This window comes from Sinocyclocheilus rhinocerous, unplaced genomic scaffold, assembly GCF_001515625.1.
Source record: "Sinocyclocheilus rhinocerous isolate Xijiao unplaced genomic scaffold, SAMN03320098_v1.1 scaffold1201, whole genome shotgun sequence".
In the NCBI taxonomy this organism is placed as follows: Eukaryota; Metazoa; Chordata; class Actinopteri; order Cypriniformes; family Cyprinidae; genus Sinocyclocheilus; species Sinocyclocheilus rhinocerous.
Window position 1 is genome coordinate 1210302 of NW_015654059.1, and position 27391 is coordinate 1237692.

Here is a 27391-nt window from a genome sequence, read left to right on the forward strand (position 1 = left end):
AAATGCCTTGCTGTACTGTTGTAAGTGATCTTAATGATTCCTAAATGCATCTACTTTCGGAAGGCTAAATAAAGTGCTTTTGCTTTCGCCTAGAAACACACATCTTCTCCCTGACATGGCTGCTTCAACACTAACTGCGGTTACTGAAACCACGCCTTCTTTCTTTGCGTGATCATTTGGGCGCATTATGCAAATATTTCCACATGGTGAGGTAGATATGTGGGGGCGTGTTAGAATGAGCCGTTTTAGGGGGGCGTGGCAGAGTCTTAACTTTGATAAAGAATATCTCTTTGGTTTTGAGACTTTAGTCTTTGCAACTTTAGGGATCTTATCTATGCACAATCAGCTTGTAACACTCCAAAGAGAAAGGAAAACTTGAAATCGCATCATATGACCCCTTTAATAAAATAGTCATGCTAGAAACTGAATTGGAAATGGATGCTCCGTCGTCCATTTCCATTGCAGTCGTGTCATTGTAATTGAAATGGAGCTGCCTTCATCTCCAACGCAGACGCCATCATTTCCTTTTACTGCCTTCATATTAATCATAACTTCTCAACCCTATGGATTTCTATTATTCATGACTGTAGAAATCGCCCCTAAGAGCAGATCCAGGATCAGTTTCCCTTAAACCTCGTAATACAGCATTTCACATTGACGACGCTGAAAGCTGATCCTGCGTCTGCGATTACGGGTCGCTTCTACCTGGATATATTCGCATACTAACCTGATCTTTTTTCCCATGCTGCACTTGGCTAAAACCCTGCCATCTCTTAACCAATAGGATGATGAGGAGGGCATTTGGGCATAGCCTCACTGGCAGCCATTTTGTTTTAGAAGGGTGAGCATTTCTTTGATGGACATGTAAAAGCCAATCTCAGCTGCCCTGATCCTCCCCATGTGACATCAAACCCTGCCTGTCCCGTTCTGCCTGTTTGAGATTATTGGCTATGTCACCGCAGTGCAAACAAGCTTCTGAGCTTTCCCGTGGGATGTTTTATTAGCAAAGAACTTTTCATATTTCAGAGGCCATTTGTTTAGATATAAAGCCTACACACATATAACTCATTTATTACTGCACTGCTATGAAATAGTCTACAAATCTCATTTCTCCTGGTTTTGTTTTTCCCCCTTTTGAAGCTTTTTATCTCTTGTATGTTTTTGTGGTTAAACATAATCCCAGATGGTGCATTAAGACTGTATTTCTCACACTCTCCACACTTGCTCTCACCAGATTCAATTCCTCTTCTGCAACAACAACACAAACTTATCTGTAAACATGCGTATAAACACTTCTTAATTTGCAGGTTTACAAAATCATAACATTTTCCAATAAATAAGTTACATTATTTACAGTGCGTATATAATATAGTTAATAAACTGAATTTAAAGAACATACTAAATTAAATTTGTATGTGAATTTTTAATAAAAATGTCCAGTACAAAGTTAAATATCCAATATAATAAATAATATGCGTACACAGTGAGGTTTGAGACCACATTGAGAATCTGTGAATCGAAATCTAATTTAATCTAGAAACAAAAAAAATTTAAGCATTTGGTATATAGAACATCCTAAATTTTAAGAAATTCTGCAATTATAGACTCCAACATTCAAATGTTTGGGACATTTTTTTGAAGTACAGTACTGTAAAATAAAGTGCAACCAAGATTTCGATTTCAAATAAATTATGTTCTTTTGAACTTTATGTTTCAATGTTTTCAACATTGACAATAATAAGAAATGTTTCTTGAGCAGCAAATCAGCATATTAGAATGATTTCTGAAGGATCTTGTGACACTGAAGACTGGAGCTGAAAATTCAGCTTCACAAGAATTTTAAAATATATTCAAACAGAAAACACTCAATTTAAATTGTAACATTTCACAATATTACTGATTTCACTTTATTTTTGATCAAATAAATGCAGCATAAGAGACTTCTTTCAAATACATTAAAAAACCTTTCTGACTTCAAACTTTTGACCAGTATATACATTATAATTAAATTATGATAGTAAATAAATGATAGTATTAACCAGGGATGCTCATTTTGCTTTTATTTCCTGACCAATAGCAGATGCATGTCAATCCACCATTAACAGTGTGTGTTTTAATTTTTAAAATTAATAATAATCTTTTAATTATTATTAAAAATAATGACATCCAAACCCAAAATGCAGCTGTTATTAAATATACCCATTTAAGTTAGTCTAGCTAGAGGAGATTACTGCACATGGCAGTTTGCTGTCAGTTTACAAAAACATCAACGAAATAAATGAAGACTCATTACTGTTTATCAGTGTTTAACTAAAGCAATGTTCACTGGAAGCTAAGCATGACCCAGAATGAGAAAAGATATCAACAAATAAACTAAAATCACATTAAAGGGGTCCTATTATGCTCTTTTACAAACTCTTGATTTTGTTTTGGGGGTGTAGTAGAACAGGCTCTTATACTAGGTTGCTTGAAAAACACATTATTTTTCACATATTTTACATTATTACAACACCTCTCTCCCCAGTCTGGCATGAACGGTTCGAATAGTTCCTGTATCAAATGAAGGCCCGCCTTCTGAAATACGAAATGTGCTGTGATTGGTTAGCTGGGGCATAAAATATCTCCTTTTGAATTGGACTTTGAGCTTTGTGACTTCGCAGATCTTTTTTATGCTCAAACAGCAACATTACAGACTTACTAAAGTTGAAAAAGTGAAAAAGCATAATAGGACCCCTTTAAGAGAGCATAATAAGAAAATAAAATCAACCTAGAATCACATCCTGACATGATGACAATGCTTGTTACACCACAAGAACATGATTCCTTATAAGAGTCCTCCTATAGAAACAACTACAACAAAAACGGTCACAATAATATAATAATGAAATCGAATGACTTCTCACTGTTCTGGGTAATGTCTTGTCTCATCTCATCATGTCTGAAAAGCACGTGTTTTGCATGCAAACATATCTTGTGTCTTTTAAAAGCATTGTGCTGATAGAAATGATGGGCTCGCAGTGAACAATATCAACCCCAGCAAGCTAAAGTTTGCAGATGCGTGAGAGCAGACTGTCTGTTTCCCATAATTCTCTGTCGTGTGGTAGTAACAGTGTGTCTGCTCTGTAGATAAGATCTGGGCGGAAAGCTACAGTGCACAGGAGCTCTACACTGGCCACCTGATTATCCCATACAACCACCCTAAAACCCTTTAATCAACTCAGCCCACATCTCATCACACCAGTTACCCAGGACCCACCGCCAGTGACGACACACATTCTCACAGGTAACGCTTACATCTTTGTGCTTATACTTTGGTAAATCATAAGCATGACATAAAAAGTCAAAACGATGTCATAAAAAAAACAATTAAAGGGGTCATATGATGCGATTTCAAGTTTTTCTTTCTCTTTGGAGTGTTACAAGCTGATTGTGCATAGATAAGATCCCTGAAGTTGCAAAGACTAAAGTCTCAAAACCAAAGAGATATTCTTTATCAAAGTTAAGACTCTGCCACGCCCCCTAAAACGGCTCGTTCTAACACGCCCCCACATATCTACCTCACTATGTGGAAATATTTGTGTAATTTGCCGCCCAAATGTTCACGCAAAGAAAGAAGGCGTGGTTTCAGTAACCGCAGTTAGTGTTGAAGCAGCATGTCAGGGAGACGCTGTGTGTTTCTAGGCGAAAGCAAAAGCACTTTATTTGGCCTTCCGAAAGTAGATGCATTTAGGAATCTTTAAGATTACTTACAACAGAACAGCAATGCATTTTATGGACGACTGTTTCGTGAACCTAGGAGAGGAGGTAATTCTGACTTTGCTATGACAATCTGGCGCTTCTGAATCAGCGACTGTAAGTATGTTTTGTTACTAGTTTAAGTATTTGCTATTGACTGTTCAAATGCGGAGTTTTGCGCATCGTGTGTGTGTGTGTGCGTGTGCGCGTGAGAGACAGGGTCACTCACAGTGGAGTCAGCTGTCTTAACCGTGGCTTGTGTACACATACCAGCTTCATCATTGTGTCTGTCACGCGACTCTGTTCCTCTTTCGGGCTTGAACTGATGGTAAAACTAATGACATTATTTACTGTCTTTACATTTATTTTGAAAGATGAAGCTGGTGATTATGGTAAGGGGCGTTACATTTCCGACGCGTGCTTGTGGTGTTCGGCCAATCACAATGCACTGGGTTAGCTGGCCAATCAGAGCAGACTGCGCTTGTCGGAAGGAGGGACTTTGTAGAAAACGAAGCATTTGAGAGAGGCGGGGCATAGAGGACCTACAATAATGTACAGTATTTGAAAAATAATGTGTTTTTTGAACATTAAAGCATGTCAACATATTCTGTTACACCAAATACACAAAATAATGATCTTTAAAAAAGCATCATATGACCCCTTTAAAACATAAAAATTCAAAATTCTGACATAAGTCGAAATTGAGATAAACAGTTATAATTATGGCATTAAATTTTGACTTATGTCATAACAATGACTTCTCTCATAATTTGTATCATTTTCTAGGTGTGCATAAGCAAATAAAAAAACTTTTATATTATGGATTCTAACTATGGAAGCCCACTTCCGCCACATCATGCTTTGGTAAATCACAATTATGACATAAAAAGTAGAAATTATGAGATACTAAGTCGAAAATTCTGACATAATTAAAACACAAGTCGAAATTCTGAAATGATAGTTATGATAAATATTATAATTGTCTTTTTATTTCATATATATAACCTCACATTTTATCTCATAATTATGACTTAGCATCTCAATTTCAACTTTTAGTGTCATAATTTCACCTTTTTATGTCAGCATTATTTTTTTTTCTTGTGACAGAAATTGGCTTATATATATATATATATATATATTTTTTTTTTTTTTTTAAGTGTTAATTTAGTACAATTAATTACATTAAAAAAATAATGCAATAAAAAAAGTGTATGATTTAATCATGTCCCTGACTGCACGAAATCCATAAAGAATTCAAGCAATATTTTTATTGTGATTAATTTGATTAACCAATATTTCATGTCATTAATGCCAGTTATTAGAATTTTTTATTCACTTGATGGACCTTAAATCCTTTTTATTCTCATTATTTTTAAACAATATCCACACTAAAGTTCAAATGTGTTGAATTAAAAACTTTACAGGTACATTCTGCGCATAATTCACATAACATATAAATCTTTTTGGGTTTTAGTGGGAGCCTGGGATGGTGAGTCAGTGTGGAGCTGCAGTTAGGATCCCTGGACCCTCCTTTGGACCTCCAAAACCAAACTGGCCATGATCGAACCCTCCAGCTTCCTCCACTGTCTCACTGCCCTCACCTCACACCTGAACCAAACCGGAGCCCTCTAAGAGCCTGTAACAGTCTGTAGTCTTAATACTGGTGCAGCTTTGAAAATATGCAGTGTTAGTTGAGTCGTGAATGCAATTTTAATTTCGTTCTCTTGATATGTCATCATGGTTGAGTAAAAACAGATTTAGAATGTTAACCTGATCAATGGGTGGTGCTATATAAACATAACTGAATGCCAAACTGTTGTTAAACAATTAAAAAAAAAAAAGTGTTATGCTACTTTAACTGCATTCAGTATTAAGACTATCAGACCCTCAATCTATTCTGCGTTTAGGTAGCGACTTGCACTAGTTATACTATATTGGATGACCCTTCCCCTTTACTTGAAAAACTATAGGACACCTTCAAGAGCATGACATAAACATTTATAGATAGTAATGGCTATTTGTCACACCTGACGCTTCGTCAGTGGAAAAAATCAGGTTCTATATGTTCTTTAATTCAAATTAACAGCTGCTACAAGGAATAGACATAAAATATATATGAAAAGAGTTTGCATTGCTCGTGAAGGAGTCCACCAAGGGGTGTGTGCAAGAAATGAGTTCTCGCTTAATGAGACTATTGTTGTTTTCTAGCAGCTCTTAGACAGGACATTGTAGGCTCCAGATAACCAGTTTCTGAGAGCGCATTGCTGGTTTTATGTGCTCTCATAAACATGGATATCATTGTGTCTATCTCTCTCTCTCTCTCAAAGTGGAATTTGTTTATGTTGCATTTTGTGGCCTATTGTCTTCGTGTATTAAAATTACAATTAAAAAATGGATAGTCCACTTAAAAAAAAAAAAAGCAAAAAAATTCAAATGAAAAAAAGATGATCAAATCAGACAAAAGACACGGGTATGGGTGTTCTGAATTTGTATAAATGTGTATGTATATAAATATGTATTATCAGAGTTTTCACTCTCTGATGTTTTTATTTTTCTGTTTGTGTTGGGATATACAGTTTGCCATTTGGGTGAACATAAATACAAATATAAATTGAGGAGCGGGATTCTGGACCAATAAAATTTCACAGTGGGCGTGGCTACCACAACTTTTTCAGAAGAAGAAAAAAACTTTTTCTGGGAAAAAAAAGCACTCAAAAATCTAGCTGTCCAGTTTACAAAAAGAGCTTTAAATGCTTTATTTTTAGATTTTGTTATTTTTTTGAAGCAGTGGACCTTTTTTTTCTTTCAACTGAAATAGAGAAATTGAATAGAGAAGAAATTCAAAAATGTGTATGCACTATTCTTTACACGTGACACAATCAATACTCTGTGTCCCAAGATAAAAAAAAGTCATTGTTTGGCAGAGCAACTATGCAGTGTACATATGTTTTAAATCACAGCTGATTTAACGTAGACTATACATCATATTTTATTAATCTGTAGCTTTAAACATTTGGCTACACTAAATTAATTTCACCCGTCCTGTCATTATAAGTGCTACAGATAGGTTTCTGACCTGTAAAGGGATAGATCGCCCAAAAATGGACTTTTTCCGCTATCCTGTGGTCTCTCATACTGCTCATCTGACACATTACTGATCCCAAAATTTGATTGCACAGTTATTACATTACAATTAGCGTAATTTCAGACTTTCGTGCAGATATTGAGTTGAAACCCTGCACAAATTTACAATCGAACTGTATAAATTAAATCCAAGAAACTCATCACTGAAACAAAAGCCTTAAGTCAAGAAGTCGCCCGTCTCCTTGCAGGCAACAATGAGAGGAATCTGTGCAAGCATTAGCCAACAGTTTAATGAAGTCAAGGCTTTTGTAATGCAAACAAGCAGTCTTGACGTTATCTGTTGTTGATGCACTGTAACCATCAACTCCAGATGTCTCCTCTCCAGTTTGAAAATCTGGATAAAAGCAGCCAACTCACTTGCATTGTATTTCCCACAGAATTTGCCTCATTAGTGTTATATAACTGTTAGGAAAGAGTCTGAGTGCACTTGTCTGTTCTTTTATCACAATTACATAACCACTACCACATCATGCAAATGTGTTGGAGTAGCGTTCGCTAATGTGGTACTCAAACCCAACCGGTGGGTCAAATGTTTCTGTGAGATGGTTTATGGAAAAATCTCAGTGTTTACACAGACAACTACACTTATGGGCTGAACCATCCCAGAGGACTTCAGATTGTGACATCATAAAGGGCATCACACAATAATAGTCCTGTCCATAAATGGTAAGGCTTTTCTGATTAGTGGTAATAAAACTGGGAGTTGGCTAGTAATATATCCATTGCTGAGCGCTATAAAAAATTGTGAAGTACTTTAAAGACAATCAATTCTGTTTGGACACGGGTTGACATTTTTATTTTTTTAATTTAACTTGGACATAACGTTTTCCACTCTTGCTTAACTCTTGGACTACTATGGCTCCATTGTTTATATGGTTGTTATAACATTTCTCGTAATGACATTTTCAGTTTGATGTGGGGTTGACATATCTCTTTAACATCAACATTTTGAGTTGCAATTGTTAACAAAGGACGTCTGTCATTACATGTACTCATCTGGATGGGAGTTATTACCAAAGTGGATAATGTCCATTGTCCATTACCCAAATCCTCAAGGTAGTCAGCTAACTTGGCCATCTTGGTAATGCTTCTGGGCAGCTATTTGTACAGCAGTCATCTTCTTGAATGAGGAAGGAGGAATATCTTAGAATATGTGTCACAATTAAATTTAAATAACAAATTTATATAAGGAACAATGTCTGACAACAAGTATCATACATCACTATATAAATACCGCAATCACAGGCACTCCTGTGCAGGCAGGATTAGACATTTCAGAGGATGTCTGTGTTAGCTGAAAAACAGTAATTGGTTTCAAATTTTTTTTTTTTTGAGAAAAATGCAGGCTTGTTTAGTTCCAAGTATGTTGCAGAAACACAAACATACCTTGGAAAAATAGTCCCATCTGAATAGGCCTTTAGTCGCCTTTTAGCTTTATAATACATCTCTGAATCTTCTGTGGCTTGTGTGCATATGTCTATGTGTGTGGGGCATGCTGCTTTATTGGCAGGATATTGGGAAGCTGCTGCTATCATTATTCTCGCACATATGCATATCCGTACATGTGAGAGAGGAAATGACATATGCAGAGAATGCATTGTGTTGTAGATTAAAAGCTGATCGTAAGTGTGATGTTTTTGATTAAACATCAGGGTCAGCCAACACAAATTACTTTGACAAATAACATTGTGCTTCTCAGTTCTGATGCCCTTAAAAAAAGGTTAAGATATAAAAAAAAAAGATGTGTGTGCGGTTTTACAGTACATACATAAAAGCATAGCAGGTATTACAACTTGGCCTTGTGGAAAAGTCATAATTTTATGAGACTGCAAAAGAAAAAGAATAAAAGCCTGAAAACATAAATGTACAACCCAAACCTAAACCCCTAATCCAACATTAACTGTAGTAACAAAACAACCTATAAAACTAAATTGGCATGATCTACATTGTATAACTCTGACATTGTATAACAATTGTCATGAGAGTATTGGAAAATATGCAATCAAATGTTTTAAACAGTAAATAAAACCAAGGGTAATCGTAATTAGACACCACTGGAAAACAAAATGTTTTAAACAAATACATTGTTGGCTGTTTTGATACAATCCTGGCAATTACAACACTGCAAAAAAAGTCATGAAGTATTTTTGTCTTTAAAACAAGATAAACGGAATTTAAAAGCAACATTGCATAAGATAGTAATGCTGTATCTTTAATTCAAGTGCATGTCTTATGGCACTAGCAGGTTTTATTCCTTGTTTTTAAGCTTGCTTATACTTACACTGCCAGTACAGTAAGACAAAATGAAGATATATATTCTCTGTAAGCAAGTATTATGCAGTGTTAAATGCTATCCTGCTTTTAAGAATTTTTAGATATTGTAATTAGGAAAACAACAACAAAAGAATAATTAAAAACTATTTTGCAGTAAAATTAATTTCTTCATAGACATTATAACACAGTACTAACAAGCTCACTTTGCTTCTTATCACCAATTATGGTATCATGATAATTAAGCTACAAAAAAATACTCAAAAATTGCAAAAGTGTATATGCAAAGTGTCGTCAATAATCATTACATTACTAATGAGCAAAGAACACACAGTAATGAGATAAATATTATTGATATGTTGAGTATATTCTGTGCTGACTGTTCTGCTAGAAAGCTGTTACACTCCTCTGTTGAGAGTCATCACAGAGTATCGCCCCTCTCTGAGCTCTCATTCTTCTATAAAGGGAGGTGGCCCTCCAGTCTCTCCTGATCTTTCTCTCACACACTCTTCGACACATTGAACAGACCTGCTCACCATACAGGACACGATGTGGCTTGCTGTGTTTTACATATGGGGAAGCCTGTTAGCCTTTTCTGTGTGTCACATCTGCTCAGAGACCTCTGAGGACGCTGCTTCATGGGTAACGCTGAAGCCCCTGGGGCACTGCGGGGACGAGGAGAATTTGTGCCCTTATCAACTCACCCTTCCTCCTCTCTCCATCCAGCTTCCCAGGCCTTTTAGGGAGCTGGAGAAAATGGCCAAGGAGCTGCAGAACCTAAAGGACATGGTGAACCAGCTAAGGAGGGACTGCCAAGAACGTAAGGACAGACATAGTATCGAGAGTGGTGGACAGAAAGAACACAGTGAGGAAAAGGAAAGGAGACATCAAAGTCCAAGGCATAACATCAGCATCAGCATCAAGGAGACACAGAGTCATAGTGGAGAACAAGTAGTCCAGATCTTAACTTCAAGCTTACCGCAAGGAGACACATCAGAAAGTGAGGGAACTGTCAAGGATGGCGTGAAGAGGCTCAATCATTCTGTTTTGGAAAGTCAGGAATGGAACATTGACCCGAGGATCGATCTAAATGAAGGCACCACAGATCAGAGGTCCGAGATGAGCAGAGAAGTAAAAATATTTAACCCCTCACTTGACGAGAGACCCGAGGACATATCTAAGGTCAAACTTGTGCTCTCACCTACACCTGAGGAGACAGAGAAGGAAATGAAGTCTAAGCAAAGTGAATTAATAGAACCGTCTCTCCCTAGAAAAAAGGACACCATACAATCCTCAACCCATGGGAAACAGCAGCTAAATATTCTCAGAGATGGACATGTAAAGAACATCAGTGGCATCGTGGCAGCAAGAAGAAGAGTGCAGAATGTGCCTGATGCGAATGGATTAAGCAGCATTTCAAGGGATGCTAACACTAGGATAATGGATTTAAGCACATCAGCTGGGAACAGAAGGGTTGTAAAGTTTCCTAGAGAAGGTGGACCAATGAGGCCAAAGGGATCCTACATAAACAGTAGAGTTGTCAAGGTTAACAATGAAGACAGACTGAAGAACCCTGCTTTGGTGAGGATCCACAATCCACAAGCCAGGGACATGACGTTCAAGATTGAGCCAGAAGAGGCTGGATTTTCCCCAGCAAGGAGTGGCATTATGCGGGTCAAGGAAACAAGTCCTCTTATAGCAAACACAAAAACTGGGGTAATTACTGGACCGACCCTATCAACAGATGACCAAAACAATCAAGACATCAGTAGGGTTTCTGGTCCCAGAACAGATGATGGACATGGCCTAAAAGATGCAAGTCAAGTAACTAAAATTACCAATGACAATTTAAGAAAAGTAAACAAAACTGGGATTACAAGACTCCCAACAAATCTGAGGAAAGAAAACCAAGGTGATGTGAGTCACATAACCCCAAATAAGTCAATCTCTAGTGTTATGAACCAAGCTGAACAGCCAAACATGGTTAAAGAGGAAAAGCAGTATGTGGGACTGAGTGAAAGTCTAGTTGTTATTAGTAGTGAGGAAGAGACTAGGTCCAATTTGAATATAGAGGACTTGACTTTCCCAGGAAGACAGGTGGAAAATGAAAAATATCTAAATCCAATTACAGAAACTAATAACAGACAAACTGATTTGAACATTTTGGATAAGGCTGACAGCGCTTTCAATGAAAGGAGAGTTTTGGTGGGAAAGACCAATCCACAAGCCAGGGACATGATGGTCAAGACTGGGCCAGAAGAGGCTGGATTTTCCCCAGCAAGGAGTGGCATTATGCTGGTCAAGGAAACAAGTCCTCATATAGCAAACAAAAAACCTGGGCCCATCAGTGGACCTACCCTGTCAACAGATGACCAAAACAAACAAGACATCAGTAGGGTTTCTGGTCCCAGAACAGATGATGGACATGGCTTGAAAGATGCAAGCCAAGTAACTAAAGTTACAGAGGACAATTTGAGAAAAGTAAACAAGACTGGGATTACAATACTTCCAACAAATCTGAGGAAAGAAAACCAAGGTGATGTGAGTCACATAGCCACAAATAAGTCAATCTCTAGTGTTATGAACCAAGGCATAGAGCCAAACATGTTTAAAGAGGAAAAGCAGTATGTGGGACTGAGTGAAAGTCTGGTAGTTATTAGTAGCGTGGCAGAGATTAGCTCCAATGTGGATAGAGAAGACTTGACTTTCCTAGGAAGACAGGTGGAAAATGAAAAATATCTAAATCCAATCACGAAAACTAATAACAGAAAAATTGATTCCACAATTTTGGACAAGGCTGACAGCACTTTTAATGAAAGGACACTGCCTCCAGATCTTAAAGATCAGATGCAGCCAGGGATGTTCAGTGAAGGGGCAAATGAGCATATCGGGTTTAACTCACTGAGTGCAGGGACTATGAAGAAGGACATACCAATCCACAGTAAAGCCATCCTTCCAGAAAAAGATCTGGTGAAGCCCACCCTTGTCCCAACTGTAAAGAGTAAATCGACTGAGAGTACAACCAGTAGGGTTCAATCACTTGTAGTAGGCCAGGGGACAAGGAGAATTTCAATAACTCCACTCAAAGCTGCAGCTGTAGAGGGACCGTCTCAGAACAGCAAGAAAAACATCAGCAAGATACGTGAAGTAAGTCAAGACAACAAAAGGTATGTGATGCCAGACCCCGATAGACACCCCATTAGACATCCAACAACTGTGATTTCATCTAGAGTCAACAGCCTAAGACAATCTAATGTGATGGGCAACATGTCAGCAAACAGAAGTGTTGGGGTACATTCTAAGCTGTCCATCCCAGTCAGAAACAGCAATACTGCCAGGAAAAATGGCTATGGAATAATAAGACCAAGCTATATAAGGAAGCCAAACTTTCAAAGTCAGCCAAACAGAACCAGAGGCTTCAAGACAAAGGCAAATACAGTGACTCCGTTCTCCAGTCCCACTGGTGCAACAGAACAAGTACAAACAGAAGAAATCAAACACATTCCACAGGTGATGAGGTCAAATGTATTGGATAATAAATGGTTAAAAAACAACAGTACAGAGTCAAAATCACAACAGTTTCAAAATCCAGGTGATGTACAAGGTTTGGAAAAGGTTCAACAAAGAAAGAACCAAGTTAGAGACAACAGTGAGCCTGTGTTGATCACAAATATTGGGAGTGCAGAGGATCCTAACACTCTGCAAAGTGGAGCCTCAAATTCACCGACTGGTGGAAAAGAAAGCAAGATATTTAGTTTGGGAACTGACGATACCAGCAATCAACACCCATTTGAGGTGGACAAGATCAGCAGTGGGAAGAAAGGACCAACTGCACCAACCTTAAAGAAAGAGTTATCTAAGGAACCAGGAACACTATTCACCACCTCGACAGTTTCTTTTATGGACACAGACCATGAAGACAGCACAAAAAATATTCTTAAAATGACAAAAACACATGTTGAAATGGTTAAAAACGTCAGTTGGGAAACACCCATAAGCTTTGAAAATACTGGAACAACAAGAGAACTGGAACTTATTAAATTTAATAAAGACAGAGTGGAAGAAAACTCTGGGGAGATATTATCTAACCCAAACAGTGCGGACATTGCCCAAGGTTACAGTGGAGAGAGGTACACAATTCCAGTTGTTTTGAAAACGCTTAATGTTGAAGAAATTAAAGGCTCAAAGCTTTTCTCACTCGGCCCCGAGGACGCTGCTGAGGGGTTTAAATCACATGCAGTACGTGATGAGGTAACAGAGAGAGAGCAAGTAGAGAACAAGATCCACAGCATCTGTGACAGTGATTGTAACACTACGTCAACCCAGCAGTCTACAACCCTGACCAGGGCCCCAGTGGACTCTGGAAGAGGTGAGGAATTTTCTTACACAACCCATGTTAATGTTTACTTTTAAGAAACAAGTTAAAGGAGTATTTACTCTTAACCCCTTAACTGTCACCCCCCATTTTTTAAAATAGGCATGCAGGTGCACTATCCAAACTTAAATTGCTGTAATTTATGAACACTTTGGAATACAGACATAAGGTTGGTCTCTTTTTAAAGAAGACAATCAGCAAATTATCGCAAAAGTGGAATTTTTTCAAAACAATTTAAGTATCAAAAAGTTATAGTAGTTTAAATTTGTCAATATTACTTCTATCTCAAAATAACCACCAAATATGGAATCCTAAGACTCAGACCTTTCCAATGATATGTGTTTTGTCAAGATTACAAAAAGTTTTGATTTTAAAAGACCGTAATTCATTTTGTAATATGACACTTGACACTGCCCACTAAGGGGGAGGAGACCGCCAAAAGATTTTAAAGTACCATTTCCATGGTAACGCAATGTCTGATTTCAAAATGGTTTTCACAGGATGAATCTTGGGCTTCTAAGCTTTCAAATGATATATGACGATTACTAAAAGATTTGATAGAGAAAAAAGACAACAAAAAAAAGAGCGCCAAACGTCCCACAGGTGGGACGGTGACAGTTAAGGGGTTTTAATATACACCTTAAAAAGTATGACAGCGGTGCATGTTTATTCGACACAAAGCTTACAATATTGTGGGATAAGTCCGTTTGACTGTTTGTATAGATTATACCCAAGATGTCCAAAAATAACTGCAGGTACAATCTATTCAGATAATCATTCCCAGGAAATAATATAATATGAAAGTATTCTTTAACACATGTTCTGTGACCCCGCACTTTATCTTGATAGTGTGATAGGATTCCATAACAGGGATAAGTGGATATGGATCCACATCTGAATAGCAGATGTTATGGTTTTTGTGAAGAGGACCAGCTGTAGGCATCGTCTTTTGTCTGATGTATCAGGATGTGGTGTCTTTGTTGAGCTTGAGGAAAGGCTCAAAGGCAAAGACTTTTTTGCAATGCATAATTAATGCATGCAGAAGTTCAGTACCATTCCATGCCAAGTGCTAAATTTACTTGTCCAGTGATTGGAGTCTGAAATTTGGCCCAGTGTGGCTCAGTGTAAACTCTTGAAACCACAGATAAATAAATCCAGGTGGACAAAATTTATATGTATAAAATAGCCTTTGCATATCTTTTAAATGAAACCTTAAGTGTAGTCTGTCGAGTATAGCTTTGTTGTTTGGGTCTAACAACAAAGATGGATAGAAAACAATTTCAGTGCATCATCTTGCTCTGCATTCGTTTACGAATTCATGATCCCAATTTTCAGATGAATGTTTATTTTTTTTTAAATTTCAACCCAATTGAATTTATTTGTATTGTGCTTTCCACAATAAATATGGTTTCAAAGCAGCTTTGCAAATAAAAGTGCCTTAAAGCTTCTCTAGCTGAAAGATGACAATGGCAAAGAAATGCTCCTTAAGATGTTTAAGTAAATATAAGCATGCAGATTTAGGTTGTTTACACATTGTAAAAGCATTTTTCATCAACAGAGAATGAGGTAACCTAAAACAATTTTTATTGACCACAGAAAAAGGACCTGCACAAGACTGCGCTGATTACATTACGAAATCCCGAAGGAATGGTGTATATAGAGTAACGCCGCAGCCAAAGAGCAGCATGTTTCCTGTTTTCTGTGACATGGAGTCTTCTGGTGGGGGCTGGACTTTGATACAGCATCGCTTTGATGGCAGCACAAGTTTCAATCGCACCTGGGATGAGTACAAGAATGGATTTGGTAAACTAATAGGGGAGTTTTGGCTTGGCAATGACAAGATTCACTTGTTGACAAAGGCGAAGAACATGTCATTGCGAATAGAAATCGAAGACTTTGAGGGTATCAGAGAATACGCCCATTATGACCACTTCTATGTGACCAATGAAAGCCAACAATACCGCCTGTCCATTAGTGGTTACTCTGGTACAGCTGGTAATGCCATGCAGTTTAGTAAGAAGTACAATCATGACCAGAAGCTCTTTACCACTCCGGACAGAGACAATGACCAGTATCCCTCTGGAAACTGCGGGGCCTATTACAGCTCAGGCTGGTGGTTTGATGCATGCATGTCTGCAAACCTAAATGGGAGATATTATCAATCAAAGTACAAAGGGGTACGTAATGGGATATTTTGGGGTACGTGGCACAACATTACAATGGAATATTACCCAACCAATGACAGACAATCTTTTAAGACAGTTAAAATGATGATTAGACCTAAGAACTATGCTATCTAATACTTACCAACCAAAATTTAGCTCTCTTTTGAAGTTAAATAGTAGAAAAGTATATTGCTACTCTTGTTTACTGCTTTATTAATAGAAAATATAAGTGTGGCGTCAGAACTTGAATAAACATTGACAAATGTTTCTGTATCTATGTTGTTGTTTTTTGAGCTGTACACATATGCATTAGTAGAATACATAGAATACACAACTGAGCCCTCTTGTGTTGCTTTGAAAATCCTGTATTGCATAAGACATATGAAACCATGCTATTTAGCCTACGGATCCAGCAATTATCTTGTATATTGTATTTTTTTAACTTACAAACACTAAAATGTTTGCAAGTCTGGGCCAATCCCATGACTACGTTTACATGGATATTTACAGAATTTCTTGTCAGATGTCTATTTTTTTTAAAAATACAAATATCTGGATTTTACCAGCTGAGTAAAAGCATCTGTCATTTTCTATTATTTTCATTGTACACTGTAGGAATTTTGAATTTGAATTAACACTAAGTGTTATTTTCAAACATTGTATGTATGTATGTATATACACCCCAAAAACATCCTTTATCCAGACGACTCATTCTAAGAGGAAATTTCAATTTCAGTTAAAAAGGAGGATCATAATTGAATTACTTAAAATTTACTATGAATAAATTACTACATTTCTACTAGATTTGCATATTTTGCTCCCTGCTGAATTGTAACACCTTTTCTGCATGATCTTGGAATCATTTGCAAATTTAATAACTGTGCACTTACTGAATACAGTTGTCATAAAGAAAATAAATATGCATCTTTTAATTACAAGGATGCTGTTATTACGTTTTAATATTATTATTTACACACTCTATACAAGAGAAAATTATTAATTACATTTCGTAAACATGTATTATGTAAGTTCTGCAATGCAAAACATAAGTGTTTGATAAAGAAACACAGATTTATAAATATGCACCATTATTGTAGAACATGTGTCGTTTCCATTAGCAAACCATGTTGTCTTACAGTACTGGTTGAATAAACAGTGTGTATGCAGCACGTTAACGGTTATTTTTCAAATGTTCATTATGGTATGCCATTAATGATCTCAGTGTTTCACTTAAATGCAATAAATATTCTGAGCAACATTCGCAATCAGTCATTTCTGTCACCTGAGTGGAAACTCACCACTGAGCCAAAATTCATAACCCTCCCTGCATCACTGTGAACATGAAACGTAGGCTATTCAGCGTAGTCACTCTTGAGCCTGAAAGAAACAAGCAATTCCTGATAAAGAGCTTGAAACAGCTGTACATTCTTATTGTCCGTTGTATATTCCCTTCTTTATGAATAACATCTACTTTCGAGATGATTTTATTCCTGAAGAATACAGTAAAGACTTCTGCTGGCTTTCAAAGAACACCGTTCATATGTTCAGTCTCTTCTGAAGTGGAAAACGTTGTAGCCCAGCTCCACCATAGCTCCGATGAGCAGTGCCCACAGAGGGATGCAAACCGAGCTCACCAAGATGTCCATTAGGCCCTCTAATTTGGCACAGAGTGTCAAACAAAATGCCAGTTTAAGCAGCATGGCCACGAGGTACCACACGGGCTTCTTCAAGTTCTCCGCCCCATTGCGAGGGTCGAACCCCGGCTTGCAGCGGCCAGCCATTTTGACAATGAGCATGAGGAGGAGAATAAGATCAAAGGTCCAGACAGGAAGGAAGATGAGGAACCAGTTCCAGATGATCTTCCCGTCCAACTTCAGGACCAGCATAATAAGGAATATAAGTGTGAAGATCCATGTCAGGAGGACTCTTTGAGCAAGAGACATGTTCATTTGAAACGCTGGCCTAAGGGCACAGCAATAAGCTGATCTGAAAGAGACAAAACCATTATCATCGGAAGTACGAGTTCAATTTACATTCAGCCAGCTAATTTCATCTAGTGGAGTTCATGCTGCTACTAAAGGAAAAGAGGGAAATTCATAATAATAATAACGTAAAATTACATTAAAAACAAAAATAATATAAATGCATCCATAATATCAGTATTAATACATAATTAACATATTTCATTAATTAATACATTTTATATAATATACACTTTTTAACCCAGTTTTTCATTGGATGTTACGTTGATATTACAAGCTGTATTAACATAAATTACATTATATTTATTTATTAAATAGTAGCATATTCACTATGAGTTATGAGATGACACGCAAATTCACAAATGGCTAAAACTCAGTTTATTATTAGTTGAACATTAAATCATTCATTTTTACATCTTAACATACTGCAATGGCCGATTTGTTCAAATGTAAGTTAAACCGTTTTAGTTACAGCAACGTTAAGTGCCTCTAAATGTATTTAACTACCCATCAAGCTGTATTTATCACGTAAGACACAGAGATGTGCGGTCTCACTAATAAAAGAACATTTGTTTATTTATCCATATTTTATCTTGACTGTCCCGTACTGACACATTCTTAAAATGAAGGAGCTGTTCATTACTAGCGCAAAACTAATGCTAGCATACACAGTCCTAAGTGTTTTATGTTTACGAAGGCAAAACGACGAAAACAAAATAATAATAATAAAAAAACACATTGACGGAAAAGCTTACAGATGATGAAGTCAACCCGGCTGGCCTTCTAGTCAGAGGGGTTTGATTAAAGCCGATGTCCCCTTTCCGGACCGTGTGTTTGAACCTTTGAACACTGACGTTTTCAAAACAACTTCTCTTGAAGTACTAACGTTAAGTTGAAGTGTGCACAGCGCCACCCACCGGACTGGAGGACGCGCATTAAACAGCCAGGCGCATTCAGTTCAATTCAATTCAATTGTATATCGTTCCAATGGAAATTTACGAATAATTGTGCCTTACAAACTGTCAGATATTTATACATGTTTATTTATTTATTTTATTTGCATTACATCTTAATTTCTCATGAACGCGCAGCCGTGCAAACTATAAGGGCCAAGGTCAGGAAGGATATTCGTTAAATAATACATTTTCGGTTTGTTTTTCACTAAACCCTACTGCATACCGACAGAACACTTGAACTACGACACGTGTCGCATAGGACCCCGTCTTTGACACTTCTGAGTCTTTTTTTATTGTTGAAACTTTATGCTGGTCGCTATTCCCTGCCATTATATGGACGAGTGCGAATGAGACCTTTATTTGAACAAAGAAGGGCATACAGCATTATTTCCCAATCCAATCTTCATTTTTGGGTGAACTATCCCTTTTAGCTGGTATGTCCAGCTAAGATGATCTACCAGCATTTTATCTCATTTCGCTTCTGAAAAAAAGAAAACAAAAACAGAATTAAGCAGGAGAGCGGTAAAAAAAATAATATAGAATAAAAATAAATGGTTTGAAATATAAGAATGTTACTAAAAAAACACCACTGACATCTTTATTCAGCCTCAAGATGGCACTGTTTCACTATGTTGAGTTGTTGGGCTTCTGTTAAGCGACATTGCTAGCAAACTGCTCCTTAGCGAGTCTCTAAAGATTATTATCCCACTATTTTGCTTCAGTTTTTGCCTACATTAATGCCTCTGTAAAAGCAACATTTGTCATTTTCCTTGCACTTTAATTGCTATGAAAGTACAGAAGAAAACTTTTCATATTTCTCTCAGGTTGATGCCACACCTGAGATAACCATCAGAATCCACTAATTTCCAATTAACTATTACAATTACCCGTTTCCTAAAATAGCCTTTAGTCCAGACAAGAAGGTGCAGGGTGCATTGATAGCACACAAAAAGCCACATCCATGCTGAATCAGTTAATGAGCTTATTACCCTTTGCAAATGTCCTGTTGTGGCTGCCATTACTGAGGCCTTAAGGGGGTGTCAGCACAAAAGCCAGGTAATAATACAGCAGCTTCTTTGCTCTGTGTTGCTTATCAGTGAAACCACACAACTGCAAGCTGCCTTGAGGCCATGAGCCGAGGACGCCGTTTTAATTGGGTCAGTCTGATTCTGCAGCCTGTTGCCACCATGAGTGAATAGTGAGCTGGAAAAAGCAACCCTCTGCCTTTTTATGAGGATGCACAAGGTGTTTCAGACTACACACACGCCTGGAACACTGCTGCTCCATTATAAAGACTGACCACAGTTCTTGCATAGTAAAAATAGTTTGTATGTAGCATTTATAATATCGCAGGAGCATTTTATAGGATCATAGTAACCTCAGGTAAAACCACTAATCTACTTACCTTGATCTAATCTATAGATTCAATGTTTAAAAAAAAAAAAATTCAAATTCAAAAATGAAATGCATTTCCTTACTTAGAAACATTTGATATTATCAATGCTGAAAACAATTGTGCTGCTTGATATTTTTTTGGAAACCGTGATAGGATTATTTTCATGAATAGAAAGTTCAAAAGAAAGGCATTTATTTGAAATAGATTTTTTTTGCAACATTATAAATGTCTTCACTGTCACTTTGATCAATTTAATGCATTTGGTTTTAAGAATTCATTTTAAAATTACATCATACGGTGACACTGAGGGCTGAGAAAAGATTGTCTTTATCTGGCCTTTGCATATTTTGTTCCTGCAATCTGGCACAACTTTATGCATTGACTTTGAATATGAATATTTCAAATTAAGGTAAAGATAGAGTTCTTTATATTCCACTGCCAAGTACAGCTGCACAGAAAATATTAAAAATATTCCCTGTAGTACTGTGTCCCTGTGCCACACATATAACTCAGCTTTGTGGCTTTGTCTATTTTTGAGCATATTTGGGTGACAAATATGTTCTAACCTGAACATATGGCATGACAAAATTCAATATCTATGAAATGGGAATTTAAAGGGACCGTTCACCCAAAAATAAAAATCTTTATTTACTCACCCTCATGTCATTCCAAACCTGTATTATTTGATTTTTTTTTGTCTTCCGTGGAACACAAAAATAGATTTTTTTTTTTTTAAGTGAACAAGTTGTTCTTTTATTTATACAATGAAAGTGAATAGGGACTACAGCTGTCCAAGTCCCCATTCACCTTAATTGTAAGAAAATGAATAATTTTCTATCTTTTTTTTTTAGATTTAACTTTAGATTTAACATCATACCTTCTGACTTCAAAGCGTTCCAGACAACTCTTGAAACAACTTCATCATAACTATCTAAAATTTGCTTGAAAATGACGCCAAATGATGCATTAAGACCATATTAGATTTTCCAGTTATCATTTTTAAGTAGGATGTGGGAGAAATTCAAGTTCTGAGTTGACTGGAATGCAGCATAAGTCCATTTAAAGATAAAAACACATGATGAGCTACATGCGAGTATAAAGCAGCTTCATGCGAAAGACACACAATTCAGCTTGCATTTACATCAACATCCAAAGCGCACATCCCTTTGACTCTGTAAGGTAAATTCAATTCGGGGCTTCAATTTCCTCTTGTGGGTATGTAATGCGGTTGTCATGTTCAATGAGAAATTGCTTCCTCTCTGAAGAGCTTTGTGGGAACTGAAATAGGCTGCTATGACATGCTCATTCCCCGTGTCCTTCTAGAGAAGATTAAAAGCTTGATATCGAAATCATGCTTCGTCACCAATGCAAAACATCTTATTTACTCCGAATGGGAAGCGAACGCAGAGTGTCAGATGTGAAAAACACGTTTCTGTCATACACATGTGTGCACTGTTTCAAATCAAGGATCTTCAAGCCCCGCTTGGCTGCGGCTCCATTATCTCCAGCTCCTGCAGTATCCTAAGATTTGTACCTATTCCCCGGCATACTTTAGCCCTATGGCTGTCTGTGTTGATTTATGTTTGACAGCCATTGAACTCATCACAGCCTTGTGTGAATATCCGTATTGACCTGTGGCCACTCATATTAAATCCTATCGAGTTTAGTCTTGCATGATGTTCGACCCCCTCGAGGAAGCCTGTCTTAGAGCAATCAGAAAATTCATAGCTATAGCATTTAAGCGCAAATCAATCTTAGGCAGCATGAGATTAATATAAAATTGCAGCCATTTGTGCTTTCACATTGGATTTGTGCATATGAAAATACTTCATCCGCAGCACAGAACAGGTGTATATGCCAGATATGACATTGAGAAGAACATAAGCAAATGCTTAATGTAAGTTGCAAATAGCTGCCATATAAAGTCTGACCACTCCTAGAACGAGTTTAAAATAAACACTTGGTGAAAATTTGATCATCCAAGATGCAGATGTGTTTGTTTCTTCATCAAAACAGATTTAGCATTACATCACTTGCTCATCAATGGATCCGCTGCAGTGAATGGGTGCCATCAGAATGAGAGTCCAAACAGCTGATAAAAACATCACAATAATCCACAAGTAATTCACACGACTCCAGTCCATCAATTAACATCTTGTGAAGCGAAAAGCTGCGTGTCTGTAATAAATCAGTAATTTTTACTTTAAACCATCGCTTCTGTGCTTCATCTGTGAATTTCTGTTGGCGCTTTCGACGGTGGACAGGGGTCAGAATGGGCACCCTGACTGGTCTGTGGCTATGCAGCCCCATACGCAACAAACTGCGATGCACTGTGTATTCCGACACCTTTCAATCAGAACCAGCATTAACTTCTTGAGCAATTTGAGCTACAGTAGCTCGTCTGTTGGGCCAGCCTTCGCTCCTCACGTGCATAAATGAGCCTTGGCCGTCCATGACCTTGTTGCCGGTTCACCACTGTTCCTTCCTTGGACCACTTTTGATAGATACTGACCACTGCAGACCGGGAACACCCCACAATAGCTGCAGTTTTGGAGATGCTCTGACCCAGTGGTCTAGCCATCACAATTTGGCTTTTTGTCAAACTTGCTCAAATCCTTACGCTTGCCCATTTGTCCTGCTTCTAACACATAAATTTTGAGGACAAAATGTTCACTTGCTGCCTAATATATCCCACCCAATAACAGGTGCCGTGATGAAGAGGTAATCAGTGTTATTTACTTCACCTGTCAGTGGTCTTAATGTTATGCCTGATTGGTGTATAAAAATAAATAAATGTAAAAATAAATAATTTTCCAGATAACTGTATGACAGTGTGGTTTATTACTAAAAACTATGAGTTTGCTTTTTTCTGTGTGACATTTGATCATTGAATTGACATCGAACTGACAAAAGGATCAAGAATATGTACAACTGACAGTATCCACCTTTACTGTGGCTAAAAATGATAAAGTCTTTCTTGGACTCCAATTTGGCCCACATAGTTTCAGTTGAACATTTCTATAGTTCGTACTGTAGCATGTGATTTACATTTACTGCACATGACATGGTTCTATAATTGTCCTTCATTTCAGTCATCATAACCATCCTCTGTTGCTCCATCCCAGTTTAACAGCGGTCTTCGTTCTGGAGAGACAGACGGCTCGATCCGCTGCCACCGACTGGGTGGCCAGATGATGTGAGACGCCCGACCATGGACAAGACCGAGAGAAACCTGTGGAGATCCGAATCATCAAGCTCCTGCTTATAAACTACCATGAAAAGCTCTATAAAGTCAAACAAAATGGTCTATTTCTTAAGGAGAAAGTAGCTTTTGATAGACAACATGTTTAACAAAGAGCAACTGGAACAAGAATTACATGATTTTCTCATCTAGTGAATAGAAAGCAATATATCTCTAGCTAGAAGAGAAAAGGACCTCATTGCTTTTTATAGCCAGAAGGACATGGGAGAGATTCCAACAAGCTCCCAAAAACCTTGATTTGGAGGGTATTGTAAATACCTGCGAGGTTTGGAGGGACTTGAAAGGGTGATAATGTACTCACCTGCAGAGGAAGATATAGACTTCACAAATCTTTGGGTTTAACAGCATGACAAGACCACAATATGAGTCTGAAATACTATAGAGAAGCTCTGAGAAGAACCTTCCTGGGTCCATTTAGTATCACTGATATACTATTATGGTATAGTTTTTGTTATTTTTTTTTTCATCGAGTCTTGAAGACTCTTTAAGGATTAGTTCACCCAAAAATGTCATTCCAAACCTGTATGACTTTTTTTTCCCATCTGTGGAACACAAAAGATGATTTTGACAAAAAGAAGGCTTTTTGTCAATACAATGAAAGTCAATGTCCAAAGCAAGACATTTTGTCTTACAGGTTTGGAACATGAGTTAAATGATGACAGTTTTTATTTTTGGCTGAACTATCCCTTTAAGCCCATAAATTGGATGTCTGAGACGAATCCGTGTGACATTTTGCACTGTTTTGTGGGCAAAATAAACACAAGGTCTCAGACAGTCAGGATTTTGTGACCTGACTTCCAATCAGTTTGTGAAATGCTGGAGTCTTGTCAGTATTCCAGAATCAAAATATTTTGAACAACAACATTAGAAGCCTTCGTAGCATTAAATATCAATCTAGATTCTCCGAAAGATTTCAATGTTGCCTTGAAAAGGACATTAAGTGGAAAAAAAGACTCATAAAGACACATCGTGCTGCATAATACATCAAGTCAAGGTAACGGTGCAGTCTGTACCGACAAAAGTGAAAGCAATTGCCTGAAATATCCAGCGAGAATATTTGCTTAGTGATATATGACCTGATGGTTTTTCACCAAAAGTATCTCACACTTATATGTTCTGGCCTGGTCTCTGGGGAAAACCAAAAGCGTTTTGGGTAATGGATGTGAAACAATAATAAAAGAGATTTAGGAAGTATGTGGTTCAGTGAGAAACATATTCATTTGCTTTCTGACAAGAAACATCATTAAAAATCCACCTGAGGACAAACACTCGAAAACCTCAGCCGGTGCAAAACCATCAAAACTGAAGGAACGCAACAGAGTTGCGCTGAGTCATTGACTAAATGGACAGAACAATTTGTTTTTCTTTCTTAATCCAAGTAAGCAAATCCCAACATTTCAAGGACGAATCTGAGCAAAAGATCTTGACGTATTGTGAATGATTGTAGCAAGTCACAGTCTGAGCTGAGACGGGAGAAAGAATCACTGCTCTGTTTAATAATGTATCTGAGAAGCTGTGCAGCAAAGAAACTTCTTCAAAGAGCCAATAATATCTCAATCTCTATACATTACAGGTGGGGGCATTCGAGCACATCAAGGCTGTTAACAAAGTCCCCAGAAAGCGGCAATCTTTGCCAGCGTTTGTTGAATTTTTTATAACCACATCTATTTGTGGCTAAATCTGCCTACGGTGGTGACTTCCAGAAAAGATCCTTTGAAACTGCAGCCTGAAAGACAGTTTCCATCGGTCACCTGTGGGATCAGACAAATGTATAACATCTAGTGACGTGCCTGAGAAAATCACTAGCTGAATACTTGTTTTGTACTGTAGTTGACCAGTAATATGCTATTTTATTTTGAAATTGAAAATATGTGCCAAATTGATTTTTATTTTGCGTCTTTACCTGCTATAGTCAACAATTAAATAAAAAAATGTAAATAACTTTTTTATGCATGTTATTTACACTACCATTCAAAAATTTGGGGTCGGTAAGATTTTTAATGCTTTTGAAAGAAGCTCATCAAAGCTGCATTTATTTGATCGAAAAAACAAAACAAACAAATAACAACAACAACAAAAAAAACTGTAAAATTGTGAAATATTATTCCAATTTAAAACACTTGTTTTCTATTTGAATATATTTTAAAATGTAATTCATTTCTGTTATGATTAAGCTGAATTTTCAGCAGCCATTACTCCAGTCTTCAGTATCACATGATCCTGGGTCATATTTTTGTGCAAACCATGATATGTTTTTTGATAAAAAAACAAAAAAAACAGTATTTATTTAAGAAATAGAAATCCTTTGTAACATTATAAATGTCTTTACCATCACTTTTGTTCAATTTAGTGGATCCTTGCTGAAAAGTATTAATTTCTTTACAAAATCATACCAAATTTTTACATGGTATGTGTATATAAAACATTAATTACATTTATAATTTAAATAATATTTTAATCATATAAATGTTATTTTTAAATCTTGACGCTATTTTGAAAGTCTTACTGGTGATGTAACATGACTTTTAAAAAAAAAACTATAAATTTAAAGAAGTAATAATTTAAGCAGTTTTTTCATTATTAACAGTTTTTTCATTTCAATTTACAAAATTCTCTAAATGCCCATATAATATAATCAGTTAAACAAAATACTAAATTTGAAAAATACTAAATACTAAAAAAGAAAAACCTACAAAATCAAATCATCCATTGTGCTCAAAGTATTGGAAATGTTTTTGAATACATTTTCTTTTTTGAATATATATATATATATATAGGCCTATATACTGTATATATATATATAAAAGAAAATGAAGAGAATGTAAGTGATGCAAAATTTGCTGGCATGATTCTAGGGTGCTGTTGGTGGTTGCCAGGGTGTTGCTATGCTAAAGTGTTTGTTAGTTCAATCCTAAGTCTCATTGTATGTCAAAGTATGCCTATGAGAGGTTGTCTTTAGCAAGCACCAACTAAGTGATTACCGGTCCAAATGTGTTGCTGTCGAAGCTGTGTCCATGATGGTCCCCCTCGATCCACAGATGTCCATCTGGAACTCTTACATAACGGTTTTTATATCCCAGCGTTCTGATAATAGAAAAAAATTATGCGTTAACACAGTAATGGATTTTGGTTGCTTTTAATGCAGGAAAACACCTGGCTATTTTTCATTTTTCGTTGTTTATGTTACAGTTGACCAGCTACATGAATCCACCAATCCTGCATTTGGCTCTTGGCCCGCTCTCTAAATCTAAGATCAATAATTAATGTTTGCACAGCTGCTGCAGTCTTTGTTTTATATTTAAGATGACTTTCGGACACAGCAATAGCTCATATCCATTGCAGGCGGTGCTGTGAGCGCTTTAGGGCGAGAGCGTGAAGGAACTTTCAGATTTTTTATGATAGTTTTTCTACATCAGCCATCACAGAACAAAATTAACTTCCTCTTCATATGAATCATCTCGAAATCAAACTCTCAAAGTCATCAGGCTTGGGATTTCCTCAACCGTACCCCAAGATCACCTTGAGATGTAATGTTTTTGGCCATGAATGGTTTGATGAGGCATTAATGTTTAATGACACTTAGGGCTAAACGGTGCATTTGTGCGATACAAGCATTTAAAGAGGACAGAGCCTGAACTGGCTCAAACAGATCCTTCTAGCGGTTTGTCTGGTGCTACACAGGCCTGTTAGTCAGAGGCTGCGTTTACACTTGGCATTAACATGCGACCTGTATCCGGATGTTGTCCACATACACATTGAAAAGACAAGTGTAAACGCGCTTCAGATCGGAATGTTATCCGATCAGCGTGTCCTGGTCCAGAGGCAGTTGAGGACGCATTGTGATCGGATCTCAGTGTAATGTAAACGCAATCCAGCCATCGTGTCTGCATTCGCAGGTCGACATCACTAGGGATGGGCGATACCTCTTATTTGATTTTCGATCCGATACCGATATTTTCAAGCCCAGTATCGTCGATATCGATACCGATACGTCTAAACTAAACTGATCTTTTCAATTATTAAAAGAATATATAATCAGTAATTATATTCACTTAATATTAGATTTTAAAGCCATGATTTTTAACATTTCATAGGCCTTTTTTGT

The 27391-nt window shown here is 37.1% G+C and overlaps 4 protein-coding genes across 12 annotated transcripts in view; 2 read left to right on the forward strand and 2 right to left on the reverse strand.

The window, feature by feature from the left end:
• LOC107716719 (ELKS/Rab6-interacting/CAST family member 1-like) overlaps positions 1–5976 on the forward strand; it is a 26823-nt gene extending 20847 nt beyond the window's left edge. For 2 of the 3 annotated variants that reach the window (XM_016523250.1, XM_016523251.1), the window contains 3 exons: positions 785–841; positions 3127–3283; positions 5210–5976. In XM_016523250.1, the coding sequence (XP_016378736.1) occupies positions 785–811 (27 nt within the window). In that variant the 3' untranslated portion in view covers positions 812–841; positions 3127–3283; positions 5210–5976. The remainder of the gene's footprint in view (positions 1–784; positions 842–3126; positions 3284–5209) is intronic. The other variant, XM_016523249.1, reaches the window with a different exon arrangement.
• Positions 1–27391, reverse strand: part of LOC107716721 (mitochondrial inner membrane protease subunit 2) — a 117178-nt gene that overhangs the window by 3191 nt on the left and 86596 nt on the right. Inside the window, exons 5-7 of one of the 6 annotated variants that reach the window (XM_016523254.1) lie at positions 26268–26370; positions 23545–23587; positions 22828–23256 (exon numbers count right to left, since the gene is read on the reverse strand). In XM_016523254.1, coding sequence (XP_016378740.1) covers positions 23120–23256; positions 23545–23587; positions 26268–26370 — 283 coding nt within the window. In that variant the 3' untranslated portion in view covers positions 22828–23119. Of the gene's footprint in view, positions 1–18960; positions 19110–22827; positions 23257–23460; positions 23588–24246; positions 25038–26267; positions 26371–27391 lie in introns of those variants that run through there. The other 5 variants (XM_016523256.1, XM_016523259.1, XM_016523255.1 and 2 more) reach the window with 5 other exon arrangements.
• On the forward strand, positions 9591–16978 carry LOC107716718 (uncharacterized). The gene is made up of 2 exons (XM_016523248.1): positions 9591–13519; positions 15122–16978. The coding sequence occupies exons 1-2, from the start codon at positions 9700–9702 to the stop codon at positions 15823–15825; spliced, it is 4524 nt and encodes a 1507-aa protein (XP_016378734.1). The 5' UTR covers positions 9591–9699; the 3' UTR covers positions 15826–16978.
• LOC107716722 (transmembrane protein 60-like) lies at positions 15589–18521 on the reverse strand. 2 transcript variants are annotated; one of them, XM_016523260.1, is made up of 3 exons: positions 18428–18521; positions 16992–17676; positions 15589–15666 (listed from the first exon to the last, which is right to left on the reverse strand). In XM_016523260.1, exon 2 carries the CDS (start codon positions 17637–17639, stop codon positions 17235–17237), a length of 405 nt encoding a protein of 134 aa, XP_016378746.1. In that variant the 5' UTR covers positions 17640–17676; positions 18428–18521; the 3' UTR covers positions 15589–15666; positions 16992–17234. The 2 variants fall into 2 exon arrangements, with proteins under 2 accessions (XP_016378746.1, XP_016378747.1); XM_016523261.1 differs by having other exon boundaries at positions 15601–15666; positions 16989–17676.